Source organism: Equus quagga, chromosome 7, assembly GCF_021613505.1.
Source record: "Equus quagga isolate Etosha38 chromosome 7, UCLA_HA_Equagga_1.0, whole genome shotgun sequence".
NCBI lineage: Eukaryota > Metazoa > Chordata > Mammalia > Perissodactyla > Equidae > Equus > Equus quagga.
This window is the reverse complement of record NC_060273.1, coordinates 14,489,977-14,514,105: the sequence shown is the minus strand read 5'-3', so window position 1 is coordinate 14,514,105 and position 24,129 is coordinate 14,489,977. Positions and strand designations below refer to the sequence as shown.

General features: G+C 47.7%; 1 protein-coding gene across 17 annotated transcripts in view; it reads left to right on the top strand.

The window, feature by feature from the left end:
• Positions 1-24,129, top strand: part of SYT17 (synaptotagmin 17) — a 105,658-nt gene that overhangs the window by 29,106 nt on the left and 52,423 nt on the right. For all 17 annotated transcript variants that reach the window (XM_046668456.1, XM_046668453.1, XM_046668454.1 and 14 more), the window contains 2 exons: positions 17,919-18,039; positions 19,728-19,883. In XM_046668456.1, the coding sequence (XP_046524412.1) occupies positions 17,919-18,039; positions 19,728-19,883 (277 nt within the window). The remainder of the gene's footprint in view (positions 1-17,918; positions 18,040-19,727; positions 19,884-24,129) is intronic.

Below are 24,129 nucleotides of genomic sequence, written 5' to 3'. Positions count from 1 at the left end.
TCTTTTCATACTAAATCATGGGATCCGTTGTCTATTTTATGCTTACAGTGTGGCTCGATTTGGGGCCGCCTTTCTCTCTTTCTCTCTCCCTCAGATTGACTCTTTCTGTTCTTAGAAGAAACAGCCACCAGCCAGCTCACAGCCTGGCACCCGGCGTTAGTTTTCTTTTGCTGTGTAACAACCACAAACGTAGCAGCTTAAAACAAGACCCTTTCATTGCCTCACCCTCCCCAGGGATGGCGCAGCTGGGTCCTCTGCTCAGAGTCTCCCCTGGTTAAAATCCAGGTGTCGGCCGGGGCTTTGATCTCATCTGGGGCTCGGGGGTCCTCTTTCCAGCCCACTGTTTATCGGCAGACTTCAGTTTTGTGCGGTTGTAGGACAGAGCCCACAGCTCTTGGAGGCCTCCCGCGGTTCCTGCCCCGTGGCTCTCTCCACACATGGCAGCTTGCTTCCTTGGGGCCAGCTGGAACCTGAACTGGAGCATGTCTGCTGCCGCTCTCTCTCTGACTTCTAAATCCTCTTTGAAAGGGCTCGCCTGATAAGGTCAGGCCCACCCAGGATAATCTCCCTTGTGATGAATTCAGAGTTGGGGGACCTTAATTACCTCTACAAAATCCTCTTACCTCTGTCATATAATTAGTCTAATTGTGAGAATGATGTCCAATCATATTCAGGGGTCCCACCCACACTCAAGGGGAGGGGATTGTACAGGGCGTATATGTACACCAGGGGGCCCAGCCTGGGGGGCCATCTTAGAATTGGACCTCCCACACCCCCACATGGGTGAGGACTCTGATTGGCTGGTTTGGTCACACAGCCATCTCTGAGCCAGTCTCCTGGCCAGGGAGAGAAGGGTACTCTAGCCAGGCAGGGACAAATGCCCAGGGTTAGCCCCACCCAGACCCAGCCAAAGAGGTTCTGATACTGGAATAAAGGGGGGAGGGATGCTGAATAGAGAGATACCTCCTGTAGGGCCTCCCCAAACCCCAGACTGAGAGAAAGTGCAGTTTCTCATAATCCTGACTTGACCACTTACTCCTTCATCCATTCGATAAATATTTACTGAGCATTTAGGCAGGGCACTGGTGTTGTCACACGGGACTCTCACTGTGTGACCTTGGGAAAGTTACTTGACTTCTCTGAGCCTCACTTTTCAGTGGGGATAAAAGCCAAAGAGCATAGTTGTCAAGAGTGCACAACCTGGAGTCAGCTTCCTTAGATACTTACCCTGTAAACTGTTCTGACTCGTAACATTGATGACACCAAATTTGTGGGGATTTTTCTCCACACCCACAAGTTCTCCATTTCTCCAGACACCCACTGGGTGTCCTACAGTGCTGTCCAATTCTGACGCTAACTGCCTGGAGTTAGCTGACCCCACAGGTTAACGACTTAGTCCCATGAGACTGCCCCCACTTCACATGCCATCGCAAGCCCCAGGTTGTCACCAGTACTTCTGACCGACCCAGCTATAAATGAGGGGTCCTTGTGACATCCTCCTCAGGTTCCGTAATTTGCTAAAATGGCTCACAGAACTTGGGGAGGCACCTTACTTACTATTATTGGCTTATTATAAAGAATACAATTCAGGAACAGCCAAATCGGGGAGAGGCATAGGGCAGGGTATTCGGGGAGGGGTGTGGAGCTTCCATCCCCTCTCCGGTGCACCACCCTCCCAGCACCTCGATGGGTTGGCTAACTCAGAAGCTCTCCAGACTCTGTTATTTAGGAGTTTTTATAGAAGTTTCATTCCGTAAGCACGATTGGTTAAATCACTGGCCATTGGCAACTGAACTCAGCCCCCAGCCCCTCTCCCATCCCCAGAGGATGGGGATTCGGGCTGAGTGTCTGAACCTTCTAATCGTGCCTTGGTCTTTCTGGCGACCAGCCTCCATCCTGAAGCTTTCTAGGGACCCCCAACCACCAGTCCTCTCATTACCATACAGAAGACACTCATCACTCTGGAGATTGCAAGGGTTTTAGGAGCTATATGCCAGGAACTGGGGACAAAGACCAAATAGATATTTATTGTATTGCACTCTGGCTCTGCTGTCTGCTTGCTGTGTGATGTCAGGCATGTGCCTTAACCCTCCAGGGTCTCAGTTTACTCATTTGTACAATGAGGATAATAATAGTCCCTCTCCCAGAGGGTTGTAGTGAAGATTAAATGGGAAAATAAAGGAAAGCACTTAGAACTCTGTGCCTGGCACATGGTGTGCTCTCAGTAAAGTTGGGTATCATCCTCGTCATCCTCATTAACACCATCAACATCATCATCATCATCAACACCATCATCATCAACATGAACATCATCATCATTAACATCATCATCATCATCAACACCATCATCATCATCAACACCGTCAACATCATCATCATCATCATCAACACCATCATCATCAACATCATCGTCGTCATCATCAACGTCATCTTCATATCTTCATCGTCATCGTCATCAACATCATCATCATCAACACCATCATCATCGTGAACATCATCATCATTAACACCACCATCATCATCAACATCAACATCATCATCATCAACATCATCGTCGTCGTCGTCATCATCATCCTTATCAAAGGGTTCTTTTCAGAATTGAATGAGATAATAGATGCCGCATGCTCTGCTGTGGTTATTCATTTATTTAGTGAACATGTTAGGAGGGTTTCCCATGTCTACGCTCTGGTGTGGGCTCATGATCTAGACAGAAGGTGACAGTTAGAACCCGGAGTCCTAAGTTGTGCCCTATGCTGACCCCTCCCTCACCTCCCTGGGATGGGCTTCCTGGGGAACTCATTCACCGCCCTGTGCCCATGCTGTGCCAGTCCCTGGCTCAGAGTAGAGCTTCTGCTTGTGGAATGCATGACCTGTTGGGAGCATTTCCTCTAAGAGGTAAGTCTGGGACCTGTGGGAACACCTGGAGGGGCACCTGTGCCCACTTGTAGGTGGGGTGGGAGCAGGAGGGAGTTTGGGCAGTCTGGAATGTTCTGTTTGCCTGGCACATAATTTGACCCTATGAAGAATGGTGCAACGTAAGATTGAGGGAAACTGAAGTTGGGGGTTGAAGAACCTCATAGACAGCATTTCTCCCGAGGCGGGCAGGAGCCATTAAGAGATAAAAAACAGGGGGGACCCTGGTCAGGTTTGCATTTCAGCTGCTCCTTCTGGACGCGAGTTCAATTTAGATCAGATGAGTTAGATCTCAGCCTCAGCACTCTTGACATCTTGGGCTGATCATTCTCTTTGGGGAGAGGCTGTCCTGTGCGCTGGAGGATGTTTAACAGCATCTCTGGGCTCTACCCACTGGATACCGGTAGCAGCCTGTCCCCCAGTTGTGACAACCAAAAATGTCTGCAGACATGGCCAGATGTCCCCGGGGGCACGATCGCCCGGTTTAAAACCACTGGCTGAGAGATGAGTGAGAACAGAGGTGGGTGACCTTTGACTGCGGTGGGTGAGGCCACCGGGTGTGACTGAGGGCAGGGCTGGGCTCGGAGTCAGGGTGGTGTCGTCGTTGGAAGTGACATGAAGGCGGAGGGTGCGGGAGGCCTCCAGGATCCTGCTCAGTTGGCTGCGTTGAGGGGCTTGCTGGTTGGCGGTGCTGGATGGTGAGGTGGGAGGGGCGGTGAGCAGGGGGGCGCGGGGTGATGAGGATGACCATGGAGCATCCGCGTGGAGACTCGCCCTGCACTCAGCTAAAGCTCTCTGAGTGATCTCTGATCCCTTCGCTGGAAACACCTGTTACCGCTATTTCTGGGGCACTTGTTGAAAACACGAATTCCCGGTCTCCTCCTCTGAAGAATGTGAGCAATTAGGTTCAGGGCGGGCCCAGTGCTCTGTTTCATGAGCAGCCCCAGGTGGTGCTTCTGCTGAGGGCAGCTTGGGAAACACTGAACTTGACCAGCCTGGGCCTGACCCCTGCCTGGATGGACCCCTCGCTCATAGCACGTTCAAGACTGAACTCTTGATTTCTCTCCAAATTGCTCCTCCACGCCTGCTCCCTGTATCCATTAGTGGTACCACCATTTACCCCTAAACTGAGGAGTCTTATCCTACACCCATCAGCAAATCGCGTCAGCCCTACCAGCCTCTCTCAGTCCCTGCCACTCCCACCACCTGCTCCACGCCACCATCATGTCCCACCTGGATTCTTTTAACTCTCTGTACAGGTCTCCCTGCTGCATCCTTTTGCCCCACTTAATGTATTCTGAACACAGCAGCTAGGGGAATGCAGTAGAATGAGTATCAGCTCCTGTCTGATGTGGTTTCCCATCTCATTCGACAGAAATTCTAAACAGGCCCCAGACCCTGCTTCTTCCTCCAACCTTTTCCCACCTGTTCATGGTCTCCCTCATTCTGTTCCAAACCAGCTTTGCTGGGTTTCTCAAGCATACCAAGCATGGTCCTGCCTCGGGACCTTTGCACTTGCTGTCTCTGCTTGGAATGCTCTCCCTCCAGACAATTTCTTGGCTCCCTCCTTCGTCATTCAGGTCTGGCCTCAATATCACCATCTCAGAGAGGCCTTCCCTGGCTGCTTTCTTTAAGAGCAGCCCCATCACTTTCTATCTCCTTAAGCGGCTTGATTTTTTTTCATAGCACTTACTTCTCGCAGACATTACAAACTGATTTCTTTATTATCTGTTTCCTCCACTGCAATGTGAGCTTCAAGAGGATGGGATTGTTTCTGTCTTGCTCACCACTGGCCCCCCAGTGCCTGGTCCATCACAGATGTTCAATAGAGATATTTCTGGAAGGGAAGAAAGGAAAGGAGAAAGAGAAAACCTATCAGGCTTAGGCAGGACTAGAACTCAAAAGAAATCAGCCTGTTTGGCCCACACAGTAAATGTGATACAACCCTGGGCATCAACCAAATTACTAAGGGACACTGTATAATGTAAAAGAAAGGTGGCCAGGAGTTGAATTCTGGGGAGAACTACATTTAAGGGCAGGGGAGCAGGAATAAGAACTCTGAAGAAGACCCAGAAACACAAGGTGGAAGGTTAGCAGAAAACTAGGAGAGACCGCTCTCCAGTGGACCACCAGAAGAACTTCAAGAAGAGCCATTCTCCACTAGAACTTTGTGGGGTGTAATGTCCCCTGTTTTCCCCAGGAGGAAAGAAAATGAGGCTCAGAGTGCTTCAGCCACATGTGCAGGGTCACACAGCCAGTACCTGGTAGAGCTGGCATTGGAATTAAGTCTGTGGCTCAGCCTTTTGGCTTCATCCGCCTCTGTATCAGTTTCCCGGGGCTGCAGAAACAAATGACCACAGGCCAGGTGGCTTTAAAAACAGGAATTTATTCTGTCACAGTTCTGGAGGCTGGAAGTCCAAAATCAAGGTGTTGGCAGGGTCCGTTCCTTCCGGAGGCCCTGAGGGGGATTCTGTTCCAGGCCCGTCTCCCAGCTTCTGGAGGTGGGCCCATCCTTGGCGTTCCTTGGCTTGTAGACGGATCACCTGATCTCTGCCTCTGTCGCCACGTGGCGTCCTCTGCCCTTCTCTGTCCGTGTCTCTCCTCTTCCTCTGAGGACACCAGTCATATTGGATCCAGGGCCCACTCTCCTCCACTATGACCTTGTCTTGACTTGATTATACTGCAAAATCCTGATTTCCCAATAAGGTCATGTTCATAGGTACTAGGGGCTTAGCACTTCAACATGTCTTTTTAGGGGACGATGTTTAACCCACACCAACATGCCACCTCCAGTTACTGGGGGAGGAAAGAGAGGTGGGTGAGAACATAAAAGATGTGGTCCCTCCCTGCAGAAATTATACCACGTGAAAAGTAAAAGAGGCTCATAAAAGAGTTTGTTCCGAGAGGTGCAGGGAAGTGAATGATTATAACACGTGTCAAAGAGGGAGTCAGAAGGAGAGACGGCCAGAACCGTCGGAAGAGGAGGAAGTGTAGCCGGAGAGATCATTTAAAAATGCACGTCTAATTAGGTGACTGTCTGCCTAAAGCCTTCTGTGGCTCCCTATTCCTCAGGATAAGTCGAAACACCTTACCTGGCAGGAAAGCATGAGCTGACGTGTCTTTTCCCCCAGTCTCAGCTCTGCCCCCCTGCCCCGCAGCCGCCCCTCTGCCCCCCTTCTCTTGTCTGTATTGGTCTTTTCAGTTGCCCTGTGTGCCTGCTCCAGGGCCCTCTAACTCCTGTTCCTACTTCTGCAGAGGAGTCTTAGGGAGGTCAGCTCCCACAGCACTCCGTTATTCATCGTAGCACACATCACAGTGCTAGAAAATCATCTCATAATTCATGTTATGCATAATCATGAATTAAGTAATGTTTACTGTCAGGAAGTGCACTTCAGGGACCTTGACCGTCTTGCTCACTGCTGTGCGCTTTGTGTCTAGCACAGTCGCCCAGTCATCGGATAACTATTGAGCTCCTATTGTATGCTAGCCCTGTGCCCGACATGTGGTAGATACTCTGTCAATATCTGTTGACTGGATGGTTGAGCTGGATCCGAGGTTGGGTAGGGACAGAGAAGCAGAGGGGGCCTTTCTATGCGGAAATGGAGTGAGCAGCCAGAAGGGTCTGGGGGCTGGACCCTGCTGGCTCATCCTGGCTCCTCTCCCTCGCATAATTCTCTCCACTGTTGGTCCTTCGTTCTGCACACGGGGTGGCTGGGGACAAGGCTCCTTGCCTGTCGTTTCAGGTTTGGGTTGATAGCGTTGCGTGTTCCGGAGCAATCTGTGCCAGAACAGCCGTCTCTATTACAAGACGCTCACTGGGAGCCCACTTTAGGATAAAGTTAATACCTCACTCTTTCGAGATGCTTGAGTGGGTCTGAAGTGGGTTGATCTAATTTGGATGGCCATTGAGTCCTAGACATAAACTCTCAGACATCAGGAGATGGAGCGTCTCTCCCATCTTCCCTGGGAGGTTTAGCTTCATACGCAGGATATAAACAAACGTTTCTCTTGGCCAGCATCCACCAAGGGTCTGTTCTGTACCTGGGGACATGGACGGAAGTAATGTAAGATCACTGTCCTCAGGGAACTCACGGCCTTGTGGGGCAGAAAGACGGGAGAAAAGATGGTCACTACGTCAAAAGAGAAAACGGAGCCTTACCTCCCACCACAGACCGAAACCAAGTCCAGACGGCCCAAGGACTTACATTTGAAAGGCCAAACTTTAAGTTTTAGGAGGAAGACAAGGAGAATATCTTTTCAACCTTAGCGTAGCAAAGCATTTCTAAAAAAGTCGTAAAGTGCGAACCACAGAGGAAGAAGATGGATGTGTTCTACTGCTCTTAAAATTATGCATTCTGCTCTTCAGAAAATATGGTAAAAAAAAAAAAAAGAGCAAGCCACAAACTGGGAAGTTTGTTTGCTATATACATGTATTGTTCTGCTAGGACTCTTATAACAAAGAACCACAAACAGAGTGGCTTAAACAGCAGAAATTTACTGTCTCACGGTTCTGGAGGCTGGCAGACCCAGATCCGGATGTCGGCAGGCCACGCTCCCTCTGAGGTTCCAGAAGGGATCTGTTCCAGCCTCTCTCTTGGCTTCTGGTTGTTTCTTGGCTTGTGGCAGCGTCACTCCGGTTTTCATGTGACATTCTCCCTGTGGGCATGTCTGTGTCCTAATTTCCCCCTTTTATAAGGACACCCGTTATATTGGAGTAAAGGCCCACCCTCTTCCAGGATGACCTTGTCTGAACTAATTATATCTGCAATGACCCTGTTTTCAATTAAGGTCACATTCTGAGATACTGGGGATTGGGGCTGGAGCCTATGAATTTTGGGGGGACACAGTTCACACCATAGCAACATATAACTGGTGAATAATTTAGTATCTATCATATTTACAGACTTTTTTTATAAATGAATCAGAGAAAGACGAATATCCAATAGAAAAAAATGAAATGAACAGGGTTTTCAGAGAAGAGAAAGTATAAATGGCTGATGAACATGAAAAGATGCTCAACGTTTTTAGCAGCCGGGGAAATACAAACTAAATCCACAGGAAGATATCCAGTGGATGGGAATAATTAGAAAGCCTGATAGTAACAGATAAATACAATCCAGCACAAAATGCGCATTGTCAGCCACGCTGTAGGCATATACATAGAGGGAGGGCATTGAACTCACAAAGACAGAAAGGCAGTGTTTCCTTGAAAAAGGGGAAATGCAGTTAAATTGATATATGACTAGATATTCAACCAAAGAAATGCAAACAAAAAATATTTGAGCAACCACGCTGATCCCATGACCATTTGTCAAAATGTTAATACCCAGTGCTGGTGACATGGTGGGGACACTCCTGTCCTCACTTGCTGCTGGTGTCTGTGAAGTTCAGCCCTTTTGGCAAACAGTCTGGCAATTCATACTGAGCGGCTGAAAAACATCTGGATATTTTTGCTAGATCTTGATATAGTCTCTGAGCCAGTGATCCCATCCTGGGTTTTATTAGAAGGGTGTAATCTAAAAGAAGAAAAATGCCAAAGCGCTGGATTTTAGGTCATTAAAAATAACCTGAGTACTTAGCAATAGAAAAATGGTTAAAATAAGTTACGGTATTTCAGTCTAATGGAAGATGCTAGGTAGACATTAAAAATGTTACTTAGGATGTCTAGGTAGTAACATGGAAAATGTGTGTCCATTTATTTCGTTGTGCGGGGGAGAAAAGAAAGCATGTGATGAAATGTGCAAAGTGCTGAGATTGTGGTTGGATTTTGCTTTTGAAAAACTCCATTCCTCTTTTACCTTTGTTTGTGCAGTAAATTAAGAGACAGAGGGTTTCTCCCAGCCCCTGAGAACAAAGGCGGGAGCGCGGAGCAGCTGTGTTTGGGCATTGTTGGAAGTGGTGTACACACGTCTGAAGCCCTCTGCTGGGTGAGCGAGAGTGGGAGTCTGTTTAGAAGCACTTCAAAGCATGGCAGGAGGAGCGCCCGGCTGTTGTTTTCCCCAGAAAGTGTCTTTTGTCCCAAATGGTTTTCTTTGATTTCCTTTTTATTGATTCGAACTTCACTGCGTTCAAAGGCTGTGGGGATTTTTGTCTGGGTGGAGAGCAAAGCAGCGTTTGCCCAAGCCGGCTGCTGGGGGTTTGCAGGCTGGCTTCTGAATTCGTTTGAGTAATTCACGGATGGTCTATTTCAGTTCTCCCAAGCCCACCCCACGTGGTTCAACCAAATTCAGTTCATCAGGCTCTAAAAAAAGGAAAGGAGGCCTGTTTCTTTGTGGCATTGCCTTTTCACAGGAAAGGGTAGCCGTGGCGCCAGTCGCCCAGTGCCTTCTCCCACCTCAGCTTCAGTCTCTTGAGGCTGGATAGGGCAGGTGACAGGCGTTGACTGGATGACCCCTCTCGGACCACGATGGGGCAGCGTCAGCCTCTGTGCTGGGGGCTGCATAGCTTGTTCTCATGGTTGTCTGGATTGAAGTTGTTCCAGGTGCTATGAATGTCGTAGGGGCGAGATGGAAATTGTTCTTGCCTTTATGGGGAACAAGAAAATATCAGATAAGGACAAAGTGCCCTGAAAGAAAGAAAACAAGGCGATGGGATTGAAAGCGATGGAGGCAGGGGACTGTTTTCAACTGGGTGGTTGTGGAAAGCTTAGAGGAGGAGGTGACATTTGAGTTGAGAGTCCCAGGTTGAGGGAACAGCTGGTGCCAGCCCTGGGGCAGGAATGGTCTTGAGGTTTCAAGGAAATGGAAAGAAGGCAGATGTGGCTGGTGGATGAGGTCTGAAATGTAGGCAGGGATCAAATGATTTAGATCCGGGCAGACCAGTTGTTCTCAACTGGGTGATTTTGTCCTCAGAAGACATTTGACAACGTCGAGAGACATTTTGGGTTGTCACAATTGGGGGCAAAATGCTCCTAGTATCTGGTAGGTAGAGACCAGAGATGCTGTTAAACGTCCTACAATGCACAGGACAGCCCCCTTGACACAGAATGATCCAGCCCAAAATGACAGTGGGCCAAGGTTGACAAATCCTGTCGTAGACTAGGCAGAGCGCTTTGGATTTCTTTCTAGGAGTGATGGAGGGCGTTCAGCTGGGAAGTGGGAGAATGGCCTGCTTCAGTTTTCTTTTATAAACCTAGAGTATTGGACCAAATTATTCCAGCTCTGACATGCCAGCCTCATCTGATTAAATTTGGGTAGGAGAAGGGAGACTTTATCAGTTGTAGATCCTTCCAGAATAAGCAATCCATTCTGCTTGGGTCAGCTGAGCCCCCTTCCTGGGAGTGTTGTATGTGGTGGTTGGGTTTCTGCTTGCAGTGAAGAAGAGAGGCCTGAGGAGGAAGCGGAAGGATGGAAATCGTCGCTCGATCTTTGGTTTGTAGCTGGAGCTTTGGGCTCTGCCGATCTGGAGGAGAAGACCCGAGACTAGCTCAGCTGAGGGTGTGAACGGACTTCCCTCAGATCTACTGGAGAAAAATTTGAAGTCTTTAGTTGCTGTTAACGTTCATTCAGGGTGGAATCGTGTATAAGAGAGAAGGATCTGAACCAGCGCAAAGTTCATAGGTTTCGTCGAGATTTCTCACCATCAGCACTGTTGACATTTTGGGCCGGGTCGTTGTGTGTTGGGTTGGGGGGGCGGGGGGGGTCCTGTACGTTGTAGGCTCTTTAGCAGCATCCCTAGCCTCCACCCACTGGATGTCAGTAGCAACCCCCTTCCCAGTTGGGACAACCAAAAAAGGTCTCCAGACATTGTCAAATGTCCCTGGAGGGGGAGGGGCAGGGCACCATTCCCCAGGTTGATGTAAGGTTAATGTACCGATAGGTCATGGGTGTCCACAAAGATTGTCATAAATTCTATGATCCTGCGGGTGAGGGACGGGTGGGGGAGCCACTGAGCTAGATGGTCCTGCTTTTTCTGTTCTCATATTCTAAGTTCCTTCCTAGCTGGCTGCTGCTCAGCTTTTCTTTCTTTTTTTTTTTTTTTTGAGGAAGATTAGCCCTGAGCTAACATCTGCCGCCAATCCTCCTCTTTTTTGCTGAGGAAGACTGGCCCTGAGCTAACCTCCATGCCCATCTTCCTCTACTTTATATGTGGGACGCCTACCACAACATGGTTTGCCAAGTGGTGCCATGTCCACACCTGGGATCCGAACTGGCGAACCCCAGGCCGGAACGTGTGCACTTAACTGCTGTGCCACTGGGCCGGCCCCCACTGCTCAGCTTTTAAATTTCGCATCACATACCTCTTCTAGGGAAAAGGGCCTAAGAAGACACTGGCTTCAGCAAACCTGCAGGACCATTTTTGCCCTCAGGTCGTTTGGAGCTGCAGCTTTTGATGTCTGTGTGGACCCTCCGCTTTCTCCAGGGCTGGGTTAAGATCCAACCTTGAGGTGCCAAGCCCTGAAAATTAGGGAGCCTTTCCTTATATGTCGCTCAAGATAATAATTCTCAACTATAAGTCCCAGCAGCATTCTAATTTTTCCACAAGGATGACATCACTAGTATTTCTGAAATATCAAATTCTTGCCAAAAAATATATTTCTCTCTCTTTTATTTTAAGTGGAGTTTTGGGGGCATCCCCTGCTTCTAGGGGGCCCAGAACACACACCTGTTCCACCTAAGGGGGAAGCCAGCAGTGTCTTTCCCACTTAAAAAACAACCAACCGACCAAGAATACACATGAATGAGGCCAATGTTACTTAAATGGAGAATCCTCACTAATTTATTTTAGAAATCCAAGTTATTAACCATCTTTGGCTACTTTGTTATGAATAGCAAATTACTTGGGACTTTGTGTTGTGAAAGCAAGAACTTCAGGACCAGAGCAACAGAGGATAAGGGGTCTGCATCCAAGGGTTCCCTGATTCTGTTCCATCTGCATGGAATGCTGTTCCCTGCAATGTTTGCTGGACAAAATCCTACTTATCTTTTTTCTAGGTTTATTGAGATATAATTGACGTACAACACTGTGTAAGTTAAGGCGTACAGTGATTTGATACATGTATATATTTTGAAGTGATTACCATGATAAGGTTAGTTAACGCATCCTACTTATCTTTCAAGTATTTAAACTCATTTAACTCAAATGCCTCCTCCATGAAGCTTTCCCTGACCACACTGCTCCCAAGAATGTGTTATACTTCATTCAGTCTGTCTTACACTAGGTCTGGTTCACATGGCTCATTAACACTTAGGACCTATAACTTGTTGTTACTTGAGGTGAAATTCACATAACATCCATTTAACCTTTTTTTTTTTTTTTTTTTTGGTGACGAAGACTGGCCCTGAGCTAACATCCATGCCCATCTTCCTCTACTTTATATGTGGGACGCCTGCCACAGCATGGTGTGCCAAGCAGTGTCATGTTGTGATGAGCTGTTGTGAAGAGAGCTGCTGTGAACATCCGTGTGCCAGTTTTTCTGTTCTCTTGGGTGTACACCCAGCAGTGGGATGGCTGTGTCGTATGGTACCTCTCTGTTTAACCTTTTGAGGAACGGCCAGACTGTTTAGGTTGTTTTGTGTATAGCCATCGTAGTGAGTGTGAGGCCCCTGGAATTTTGGTGTGTTTTTATATCTTCCTGCTCTCCCCCGATAGAGCAACTTGTTGATGCTGGGGATGCTTCCATTTCCAGCACCACGGTGTAAGAGTTAACGCCTGCATCCTGTCCCCATTTAGGATCTTGAGCACATGTCACTCGCTCCCCTGAGCCTGACTTCTTTCCTCTGTCAAATGAGAACCTCTGGGGTGGTTGAGGGGAAGAAGTGAGATCCCGCCTCAGTGTGCAGGCGTCAGTGCCTGGCCCAGGGTGACTTCTCAATAAAGCTTTTCTGTAATTGGCACAATCACGACGTCCCCGATGCCTGGGTCACAGTAACTGTTGAATAAATGTTTGATAAATAAGCAAACCCTTCGATATTGCTCAATTACCCCTCTTTTTTATTTCTACCAACTGTTGCTGGAATTCCAGACAACTAGCTGGCAAATTGATCCTTCCCAAGACGAGGAGGAGAGAGAGAGAGTGGCTAGGTCAATGGCAGTCTTCCCTGGAAAATGCAACATGAAAACCTTGATATGACTGTGTTGGGGGTGGGGTGGACCTGGGGAGGACAGCGAGCTTGTGTCCTCCGAAGGGAAGGAGGGATAAATAAGCCTTGCTTTTCTTGAGATGATAAACTTTGTTCTTAGAGAGGGAACAGCACCAGGAAGCTGCCTGGTTGAAGGTCCATCAGTGGCCCTGGGGGAGGGAAAGAGCAGCTGTCTCCATTCTAGAAAGGGCTTCAGGGCCCTTAGACCATGAGGGCCCAGGAGCTGCCTTGGGGTCCTCCTTGCCCTTCTTTTGTTGTTGTTGTTTTTTGTTTTGTTTTTGAGGAAGATTAGTGCTGAGCTAACATCCGCCGCCAATACCCCTCTTTTTGCTGAGGAAGACTGGCCCTGAGCTAACATCCATGCCCATCTTCTTCTATTTTCTATGTGGGACGCCTGCCAGAGCATGGCTTGATAAGTGATGGGTAAGTCTGTGCCTGAGATCCGAACTAGCAAACCCCGGGCCGCCAAAGCAGAGCATGTGAACTTAACCGCTGTACCACCAGGCCGACCCCTCCTTTCACTTCTTGTAAGGGCCTCAGAGGGTGGGCAGATGCCCTCTAGGTCAGCCACTGGGCGGTTTTCTCTAGCTCCCATGGACCTTTCCAGAATCCACGTCTTACCACATTCTAGCCACACTGGCCTTCCCTCTGTTCTTTTTTTTTTTTTTCTCCCCAAATCTCTGCCAGTACATTGTTGTATATTTTAGTTGTGGGTTTTTCCAGCTGTAGCGTGTAGGATGCCGCCTCAGCATGGCCTGATGAGCGGGGTGCCATGTCCGTGCCCAGGATCCGAACCAGCGAAACCCTGGGCCGCTGAAGCAGAGCGCGCAAACTTAACCGTTCAGCTATGGGGCCGGCCCCTTCCCTCTGTTCTTGAACACAGCAGGTTGTTCCTCTCTGCACTTGCTGTTCCCTCTGCCTGGTGTACCCCGCTCTCCACTTCACCCCTTCACTTCCCTCCAGCCTTCTTCCACCCCCACCTCACAGAGAGGCCTAGCCTGACCTCCCTGGCTGACACAGCAGCTCCCACATGTGCCCATCAGTCACCATTCTCTTACCCTTCCTGATTTTTCTTGCTTCCCATTTTAATATGTATTTTATGTTTTTAAATAAAATATTTCTAACCTAAGGGGCCAGCCCAGTGGTGCAGCGGTTAAGTTCGCACGTTCCACTGCTGCGGCCTGATGTTTGCCAGTTCGGGTCCCAGGTGCAGACATGACACCGCTTGGCAAGCCATGCTGTGGCAGGTGTCCCACATATAAAGTAGAGGAAGATGGGCACGGATGTTAGCTCAGGGCCAGTCTTCCTCAGCAAAAAGAGGAGGATTGGCGGCAGATGTTAGCTCAGGGCTAATCTTCCTCAAAAAAAAAAAAAATATATATATATATATTTCTAACATAAAATAATAACACAAACACCCCTGTACCCCTCTCCCAGATTTGACAGGTGTTAGTGTTCTGCCCTATTGCTTACTTCAGATCCCCCCTTTTAATCAACTTTGTTGAGGTAGAATTTACATACAATAAATACATACATTTTTAACATGTAGTTTGTTGATTTTTGGCAAAGGCACCGTGTAACCACCACCACAATCAAGATACAGACGATTTCCATCAGCCCGGAGAGGCCCCTCACCTCCCTTACCCTGCCGGATTTTTCTTCCTAGTACTTAGCATTATCTGAAATCGCCTGTTTGTGCCTTTTTTAGTCTGTTTATTGTCTGTCTCTCCCAGTGGAGTGTAAGTCCCACAAAGGCAGGGACTGTATCTTGCTCTCTAGTCCTGGCGCATAGTAGGCCCGCAGTCAGTCCATCAGAGTCCTGATATTGTATTTATTATCCTTATGCGCACATCTTGACACACGTGTGTGAGGACATCTGTGGGGTAAGTTCCTGCAATTATTGGGTCAAAGGACATTTACTTTTTTTGTTCTCATAAAAGAGACATCTACGCCCCCTTCTCTCGTCTATCCAGAGTTCCTCCACCTCAGCATTGTTGCCATTTTGGGCTAGGTCATTCTTTGCTTGGGGGTCGGGGGCTGTCCTGCGCATTGCAGGACGTCGAACAGCATCCCTGCCCTCTACCGATGAGATGCCAGCGGCATCCTCCACCCCAGCTGTGACAACCCCAAATGTCTCCAGACATTGGTAAATGTCCCCTGGGGGGCCAAATTGTCCCCAGTTGAGAACCACTGGTCTATATATGTAGGCTCCTTTCTCGCCATACTAGATTGTTCCTCAGCTGGGCCCATCTCTAAATAAACGACCCTCGATGATGCTAGATTTGTAGAATCGGTTGTTTACCCTGTTTATGCGGCTCAGCGGACTGAATTACAAGTCCTGACCCCTGTCTGCATCAGGAGATGAGAAGCTGATTACCTAAGCAGGACAGGCATCTCTCTGATTTGTCACCTGGGAGGATCAGAGTCCACAAGAAGGGAACGGCTTTTCCCCGGCCTGGGGCTGGGCGCAGCAGAATTCTCAGCATTCCCTGCCTGAGGATAGATAGGTCTGCAGGGTCATGCCCTGAGGATGCTGCCTTTTCCAGGCCTTCGAGAACAAGGAGGAAACCCCTAGCAACCGGGTAAAGGGTTCTGAACTTCTTTGATTACTCAGAACACTGAGTTGGCCGTTCCTGTCAAAAAATCTGGAAGCTTGATGCCCGGGGCAGCACAGCAGGAATGTAAAGGGGTGAAGGAGGACCTGTGGGGACCTAGTGAAATACAGGGGGCAGGTCCCACCACGGGGAGCACTGCACTGTGGCTGGATGAGAGCCCAGCCTTGCCAAACCTTCCCATTTTTTTCAAAAAGGCAAGAAATTCAGATTTTAAAAAAATGTGAAATATCTTGATTCTTGAATTTTGTCATAATTATCCAGTAATTTATCTGTTTAAACATAATCTGGGCCAAACAGAACGCGTCTACAGGCTGCCAGTTTGCAACCTCTTGAGTTAATGTGCAAGGTTGTTTCTTGTTTGGGGACTAACTCTCTTGGTACAGAAATCTTTTGGTTTGACTGTTTATCCAGTCAACAGATGTTTATTGAGTATCTACTATGTGCCAGGCATTGTTCTAGAGATGCCACGTGGCATTAAGGTGCTGAAATGACTGACACCAAAAGGAATGGAGATTATGGGTGGATGGCTGGAGAATGGATAGGTGATGGATGGAGGAGGGATAGATGATGGGTAGATGGATGGAGGAGGGATAGATGATGGATGGATGGGTGGAGGAGGGATAGATGATGGATGGATGGATGGAGGAGGGATAGATGTTGGATGGATGGATGGTAAATGGATGGATGGGTGGATACATAGACAGATAGATCAAGCTGGTCTTTTAGAGATACATACTAAAATATTACAGATAAAATAATATGATATCTGGGCATTACTTCAGAATAACATGGGGACTTGAATAAGACTATAGGAAAATCAAGAATGGCCATGAGATGATAATTGTTGAAGCTGAATGATGGTGGATTTGGGGAGGTTCCTTCTACTCTTCTGCCTTTTGAATACGATTGGAAATTTCCTGTACTAAAAATGTTTGTTTCAATTTCGTTATCAGTTAGAGATGCCCTCTGAAGGATATCCAGGTAAAATGACATCATGTCTGGGACTTGGTTTAAAATATTCAGCTAAAATTTTTTTACAAGCCAGGGTGTAGCTGTGCTCTGGTCTGAATGTTTGTGTGTGTGTGTCTGGTGTCCTGCCACCAAACTCACTTATTGGAATCTTAACGCCCAATGTGATGGTGTTCTATAGAAGGTGGGGCCTTGGGGAGGTGATCAGGTCATGAAGGAGGGGTCCTCATGAGTGGGATTAGTGCCCTTATAAAAGAGGCCCACAGAGTTCCCTAGCACCTTCCACAAGGAGGACATAAGGGGAAGTCTGTGACCCAGAAGGGGCCCCCCACCCGACCCTGCTGGCACCCTGATCTCGGACATCTAGCCTCCAGAACTGTGAGGAATAAATTTCTGCTGTTTCTTAGCCACCCAGGCTGCAGTATTTTGTTATAGCAGCTGGTCCGGACGAAGACCAGATGAAACATCCTTCAGCAAAATGTTGATAAGTTGTTATGACTGGGCGATAGAGATTCATTGTACTGGTCTGTTTCATTTGTATATGGTTGGAATTTTCTACAATAAAAGAAAGTTTTTAGAAAGGGACAGAGAAGGCGGGGGCTCCTATTTTCTAGGTACTTTTGGAAGTATGGAGTCATGCACTGGGGGCTTAGGTGAATTTCCAACAAGTGTGCCAGTGTTGACGTTAAGGGAATGGGTCCCCTTTAACAAGGGATGTCACAGGCCGAGCATTGCCATGGTGAGGCCGGAAGCGTGGGCTCTGTTGTGGACTGCGGGTGGAGAACACATTTCTCACCCAAAGAGTTGCCCTGCAGGGTAGTCTGCCTCCCAGGGGTCCTGCTGGGAGGCGGACTAGCATGGTGGGCAGAATATCTGGAATCAGCTTCCTTGAGTACACATACCAGCACTACTGATTTCCAGCTGTGTGGCCTTGGACATGCTCCTTAACCCCTCTGAGCCTCAATTTCCTCGTCTATTAAATGAGAGTAATATTAATGTCTCACAGACTCATTCTGAAGGTTGAACTGGTGATTACATGTAAAGTGCTTAACACAGTACTTGACAGGTAGCATTTATTTATTATCGTTACTGATGCTTTTGTTGTTACTGTGTCGTCACTGCTGTTGAGTGTGCTAAGAGCAGAAAGAACTTTCTGAGATAGATGGAAGAAAATAATTGGGGGCAGAGGCTAAAGGAAGTCCAAGAGAGTGGCACCCACTGTCAACCGATCCACCCACGGAAGCCCGTTCGTGAGCTGCTGGAATCAATTTCCTGCGTGCTGGTTGCAAAAGGGGATATAAGAGGAAAGCAGCTTCCTGACCGCTTCCTTTTTCTGCAGAATGAAGTAGAGCTGGGGGAGCTGCTTCTGTCACTGAATTATCTCCCGAGTGCCGGGAGACTCAATGTTGATGTCATTCGAGCCAAGCAACTTCTTCAGACAGATGTGAGCCAAGGGTCAGGTACAGTGTGTTCCCCTCCTTCCTCTCTTTCTTTAACAAGCAATCTATTTTTGTTTGACACAGGGCCCCAGGTTTCTTTTTCTGCATCCCGGATACTATTAGTAAGACCCTGTGAGGGTAAATAACATCCAGAACTAGGAGGTTAGTTCAAGAGGGAAAATAAACCATCAGATATCTCTTAGGATGAGGCCGGTAAATGATGCCATCTCTGTATCCCCATTCAAAGTGGGGATTTGACCAAGACCAGGAGTGAGAACTACTGAAATCTAGACCCTTGTACACACGCAGCCCCAAGGAGGTTCCTTGCCTTTCCTGATGCTGTGCCTGCAATAGAGACATCACGCTCCAGGGGGCAGTAGTATGCATTGACTGTGCCTTCTAATCACCAAGAGTGATGCACAGACCCCGAGGTTTTTTCCCAGCTCGCTTCAAGTGTAGTATAAATCTTTATAAACCTCAGCTCAGAAAAGAATATTGTACTTAAAGTGTCTACTTTATAGCCAACCAATTCAAACATGACTTTTAATGAAGTGGAACAGATTACATTCCATCTGTATGTAGCTTCTCTCATGCCAGCAAAGGATATTACTTTGAAAGCAGCCATGGTCGCTGGGATCTCTTCAGCTCAGTGGTGGAAATGCTGTCCTCTCTAAGTGCGATAGCTAAAATAAATTACTTTCGCTATAAGGTGACAGCTGAATTTGGAAGACAACTTGCATTCTCAAAAACCATATTATAAAAACAGATCTGAAAAGAACCCGTGGAGAGAACAGTATTAAAGCTGCAGCGTTTCAGACTCACCACAAAGGATAGTCAGTATGATAAAATGATTAAGAGTTTCAGCGTCAAACTGCCTGGAACCAAATCCTATTTCTACTGCCTGCAAATGCTGTGGCCTTGGAGAAGTTACTTAACCTCTGTAAGCCTCAATTTCTCCATCTGAAAAATTGACATAATAACAGTATTCATCTCATTGGGTTGTTTAACAATATTAAATTAGATCACGTACCTAAATCTCTTTGTAAACTGTAAAGTGAGCTAAGAATGATAGTTATAATTCTGCCATCTCTATTCTCCTGTGTATGGGCTATGGGCTCACTGACATGATAATGTGTTCTCAGGGACAGAAAGCCAGGACAGGCTCTTGGTCTGGCTTTTCCTCCACTAGCCAGATCTTAAGCAAATCATTTCTCGTCTTGAGTCCTCAGTTTCTTCGTTTGTAAAATGAACACAATGCCTGATGCAAGAGAGGAGCTCAGTAAATATTTGATGGCTGGAGGATGAGAGAAATGATGGGCAGATAAGCAATTGGATGGGAAAAAGGAGAAATGAATAACAGATGGATGGATGCGAAATGGATGAATGAAAGGGGTAGATGCCTGGACTGATGGATGGAAAGAGAGATGGATTAATGGAAAAAGAGATGAAAGGATGCATAGGTGGTTGGGCTGTAAGAGAGATGGGCAGATGGATGGCTAGATAGTTGGATGGGTAGAAGAATGGATGGAAGAGAGGGTGGGTGAAAGGCCGGTGAAATGATGCATGGATAGGTGAACTGATGGATGGATGGATGGAAGAGTGGATAAGTAAAAGGATGGATGGATGGTTGGGAGGATGAATGGGTGAATGGATGGATGGATTTGGTTTCATGATCTCCAGTATTCTATCACGCTGTGTCCCGTTCTCAGACCCCTTTGTGAAAATCCAACTGGTTCATGGACTCAAGCTTGTGAAAACCAAGAAGACATCCTTCTTAAGAGGCACAATTGATCCTTTCTACAATGAGTCCTTCAGCTTCAAAGTTCCCCAAGAAGAACTGGAAAATGCCAGCCTCGTGTTTACAGGTAGGTGGCATTCCAGACCCTGATGAATCCCAGGTGAGGCACGTTCAACTTATTGCCTAGAGATAGAAGACACCCAGAGAGGGTAATGTTTAAGAACTCCATGTCTAGTATTCAGCTACCTGAATCTGAATCTACTTACCATCTGTGAACGTGGGTAAGACTCTTCGAGCCATATAGCATAATTGTTACAAATGTAAACTTTAGCCAGATTTCCCAGCACTTCCACATAATAACTTGCCCATGAAGCCTTGGGCAAGTTCCGGAGCCCCTCTGAGCCTCAGTTTCTTTATCTATAAAATGGGGGCAATAGTAGTCCTTGCTTCATAAGTTTGTTGTGAAGAAGTACTCACTGTGTTAGCTCTGACGATATGATGATTCGAGTAGCTTATAGTCTGCTGGGGAAACATTTGAAAAATAGGGTCGCCTAACTCAGAGAGGAGGATTTTGAAAGACTTCCCAGAGGATATAGCATTTAGGTAGACACTTCCTGTGCCACTCTCTGGTTGAACTTAATCTATTGTTTCCAGTGTCTAATTTAATCTATTGTCTCCAGGGTGTCTTAGTTATCTATTGCTGCATAACAAATCAGCCCAAAATTTAGTGGCTTAAAACAATGAACGTTTATTGTCTCATGGTTCCTGTGGGTCAGGAGTCCAGGCGTAGCTTTGCTTGCTTTCTGGCTAGGTTCTCTGACAAGGCTGCAGTCAAGCTATTGGCCAGGGCTGCAGTGTCATCTGAAGGCTCAGATCTATTTTCAAGCCCACTCACGTAGTTGTTGGCAGGATTCAGGTCATTGCAGGCTGTTGCACTGGGGGCCTCAGTTCTGTCCTGGGGGTTGGCCAGTGACCTTGCTCAACTCCTCACCACGTGGGCTTCTCCCTAGGTCAACTCACAACAGAGCAGATGGCTTCCATCAGAGTGGGCAAGTGAGGGAGCAAGAGACAGTGAGCAAGATGGAAGCCAGAGTCTTTGTAAATCTAATCTCGGACATGACATCCTATCACTTGTGTTCATTAGAAGCAACTCACTAGGTCCAACACACACTCAAGTGTGGAGAGATTACACAAGGACACGAGTACTGGCAGGAAGAGATCATTGGGAGCCATTTTAGAAGCTGCCCACCACAACATGGTTAGAGTTACTAGAAGTAACAGTTATTATTTTCTGGGTCCCATTCACAGCAGGGGCTTCACCTCTATTGTTGCTAATCTTCATCATAACCCACCCTGTCAGGTCAGTATCATCCTCATCAACTTACCGGGCGAGGGACTTAAAACCTAAGCAGCCCACCCAGGGTCTCAAACTGGGGGCATCAGGGCTTGAGCTCTGTTCTCCATAGCTCCAAAGATCAAGGGATCTGCATTTCCGCAAGCGGCGAGGCAGTACTGGGACTGGGGATCTGACATCATGCTCTGAGGAGACCTGGTCCAGAGTAATTGGAAGCTCTCATCTGCTTCCGTCTGGTTTAAAATCCTTAGCTGCCGTAGCTGAAAAGCCTCGCATGCAAGGCTTCCTCCGCGTCGGCTTATTGCTTGTCATCACCGAGACTGCAGATGTTCCGTGCCCCGAGACCCCTCCCAGGTGGGCTGGGCTTTCTCAGGGCCTGTCTCCCGGAGAGTCTGCATGGGATCAGGGGCCTCCTGTCCTAAGCAGATACAATGGTCGTATCTGATCACTGCAGCCTGTGATGGCTGCTGTCCCCGGGCCTCGCTCTCCCCAAGGTTTCAGGTCAGGACAGAAGACAGAGATTCCACTGAACCGTTGGTTGGTGGAGGGCAGGCAGTGGGAACTATATTGAGCTAAGATCAGATCCGAGTGTGGAACAGTGATTCCCAAGCCCCTGCTGAGAATAAAGGGCTTAATGTCACAAGTTTAGATCAGGAGGGGACTCCAGGGGACATGGAGAGCCCATAGGGAAAGCCCTGACACTTTCATATTTTACGACAAAAGTAGTACTCACTTGTTATAATGAGTGACACACCAAAAGATGCGTGTTGGGGGCATCAGGAGATGAGAGGGGCTAAATGCACGGGCTGTGGAGCTGGGGCCTGGGGCCTGGCTTTGTGGCCTTGGGCTTAGGTTTTCTCATCTGTAAAACGGGGACAAGGACACCTCAAAGGATGGTGCTGTGGATTAAATGAGATTTAACACATAGTAGTGCTGAGCGCTGTGCCTCGCGCGCGGCCAGCCCTCAATAAGTGTTAACTGTTATTAAATGGACATCTTACCGTCTCCCTCATCCCCCTTCCACTCCCTTCTCCCTGGAGTCACCACCTTGAGCATCCTGGTGCGTCATTACACAGTTATCCTGGTTCACACAAACTTCATCCACATATGGAAGAGTCACTTCCTTTCAAAGGTTATTCACTAATTCAAGAAGTGTTTATGAAGCACCTTCCCTCTGCTAGACACTTTCCAAGTGCCGGGAACGTAGCAGTGGACAAAACAGGCTCTTGTGGAAGTTTCTGGACCGCTCTGTGGACGTCACCCTGAACTGTGCTTTCGTTTCATTCATAGTGAATGTGTTCAGCCCTCCAGGTCAATGCAAATGCGAATGGCTCTCTTTATTTTTAACCGTGTTATATACCATTATGTGGTTTAGTGTGATCAAAGCAGAGGTTATTCTGTCCCAGGGGGCGAGGGGTGTGTGACGGAGCTTCAGAGAATGTGCTAAGAACTCTGGAGGATTCTCCCCACAAAAATATGCAGAAGGACAGAAAATTTTGCATATAGTTCAGAGGTTATTTGAATCCCATATGTGAACCCCGTAAGGCAGAAGCCTCAAACTGGAGCGATGCTCCCCACCCCCCGTCCCCATCCGTGTCCCCTTCGACTCCCCGCACTACAGGTGGCAATGGTCAACTGCACCAGTCAGAAAAGGCCTGAGCTTCCATTCAGGGAAGATCTGCTGCTCTCTTTGAAAGATTGGGGTTTGGGGCCCAGTTCAGGGGCTCTTCTCCTCAAGTTAGAAGCCTATTGAAAATATTCATTACAGAGGCTCGAGGCCTCCTTTGCCCCCTTAAGTAAGGGGTTCTCAACCTTGCCTGTGCTTTAGAATCAGCGGGGAGCTTTAAAGCATTACCAGTGGCTAGACCCCATGCCCAGAGACTCTGATTCAGCTGGACCAAGCTGGGGTCCTGGGCGCTCTCTGTATATCTGTATTTTTAAAGCACCCCAGATATTTCTAATGCTCAGTCAGGGTGTAGAACCATGGCTGTAAGTGGAAATCGCAGCTGGGGTGGCATTTGACATAAAGGGCGCTGGCTGGAATAACAAAAGAAGTACGGATTAAGCTGTATGTCTCTAGGCAAAGCTACAATTCTCCTGAATTCAAATCCATAAGGTTCTAACTTGCTTTATTTATCAACTAGGGGAAAGAGCTGTCACCTCCAGGCTCAAGATCTGAAACCCAGCCCATTAGCTTGTTTCCAAACACTTCATAGCAAAAGTAAGGTTGATCTGCAATTTAAGCGTTTGCAGAGAATGCTGGTAAGAGCCTGTAATTAGCTGGTGGGCCGGCTGTCTGAGCACTTCCATTCCTGTGTGGGATGTTCCTCTGCAGTTTTCAATCAGGTGATTTCTGCAGCTGAAGTTTAAAAGAAAAGAGGGGGGAAAATTGCTTTTCGACTCCTGAATTAGCAACACGCGGTCCATAGGCCCTCCGGGAAAGCAGGATGGAGTTGACCGCTGGATGACGGGCTGCCATTGGCAGTAGGGGGAAAAAAAGAAATGCAGCTTGATGATGGCTTTTCAAAAAATTAAAAATAGAATTCCAGTATGACCTGGCAGTTCTACTTCTGGGTATATACCCAAAAGAATTGACAACAGGACGCAAACAGATAACTGTGCACTCATGTTCATAGCAGCGTTAATCACAATAGCTAAAAGATGGAAGCAACCCAGTGTCCGTCAATGGATGGAGGGATGGACAAACAAAATGTGGTCCATCCATACAATGGAGAGTTACTCAGCCTTAAAAGGAGGGAAACTGTGAGACGTGCTCCAACATGGATGAAGCTTGAGGACGTCATGCTTCGTGAAATAAGCCAGATAGGAAAGGACAAATGCTGTGTAATTCCATGTATGTGAGTACCCGGAGTAGTCAGATTCATAGGGATAGAAAGAATAGAGGTTATCGGGTTGGGGGGAGGGGAGAATGGGGAGTTATTGTTTAATGGGTACAGAGTTTTAGTTTGGGAAGATGAAAAGATTTTTAGTTTGGGAGATGGATGGTGGTGATGGTTGC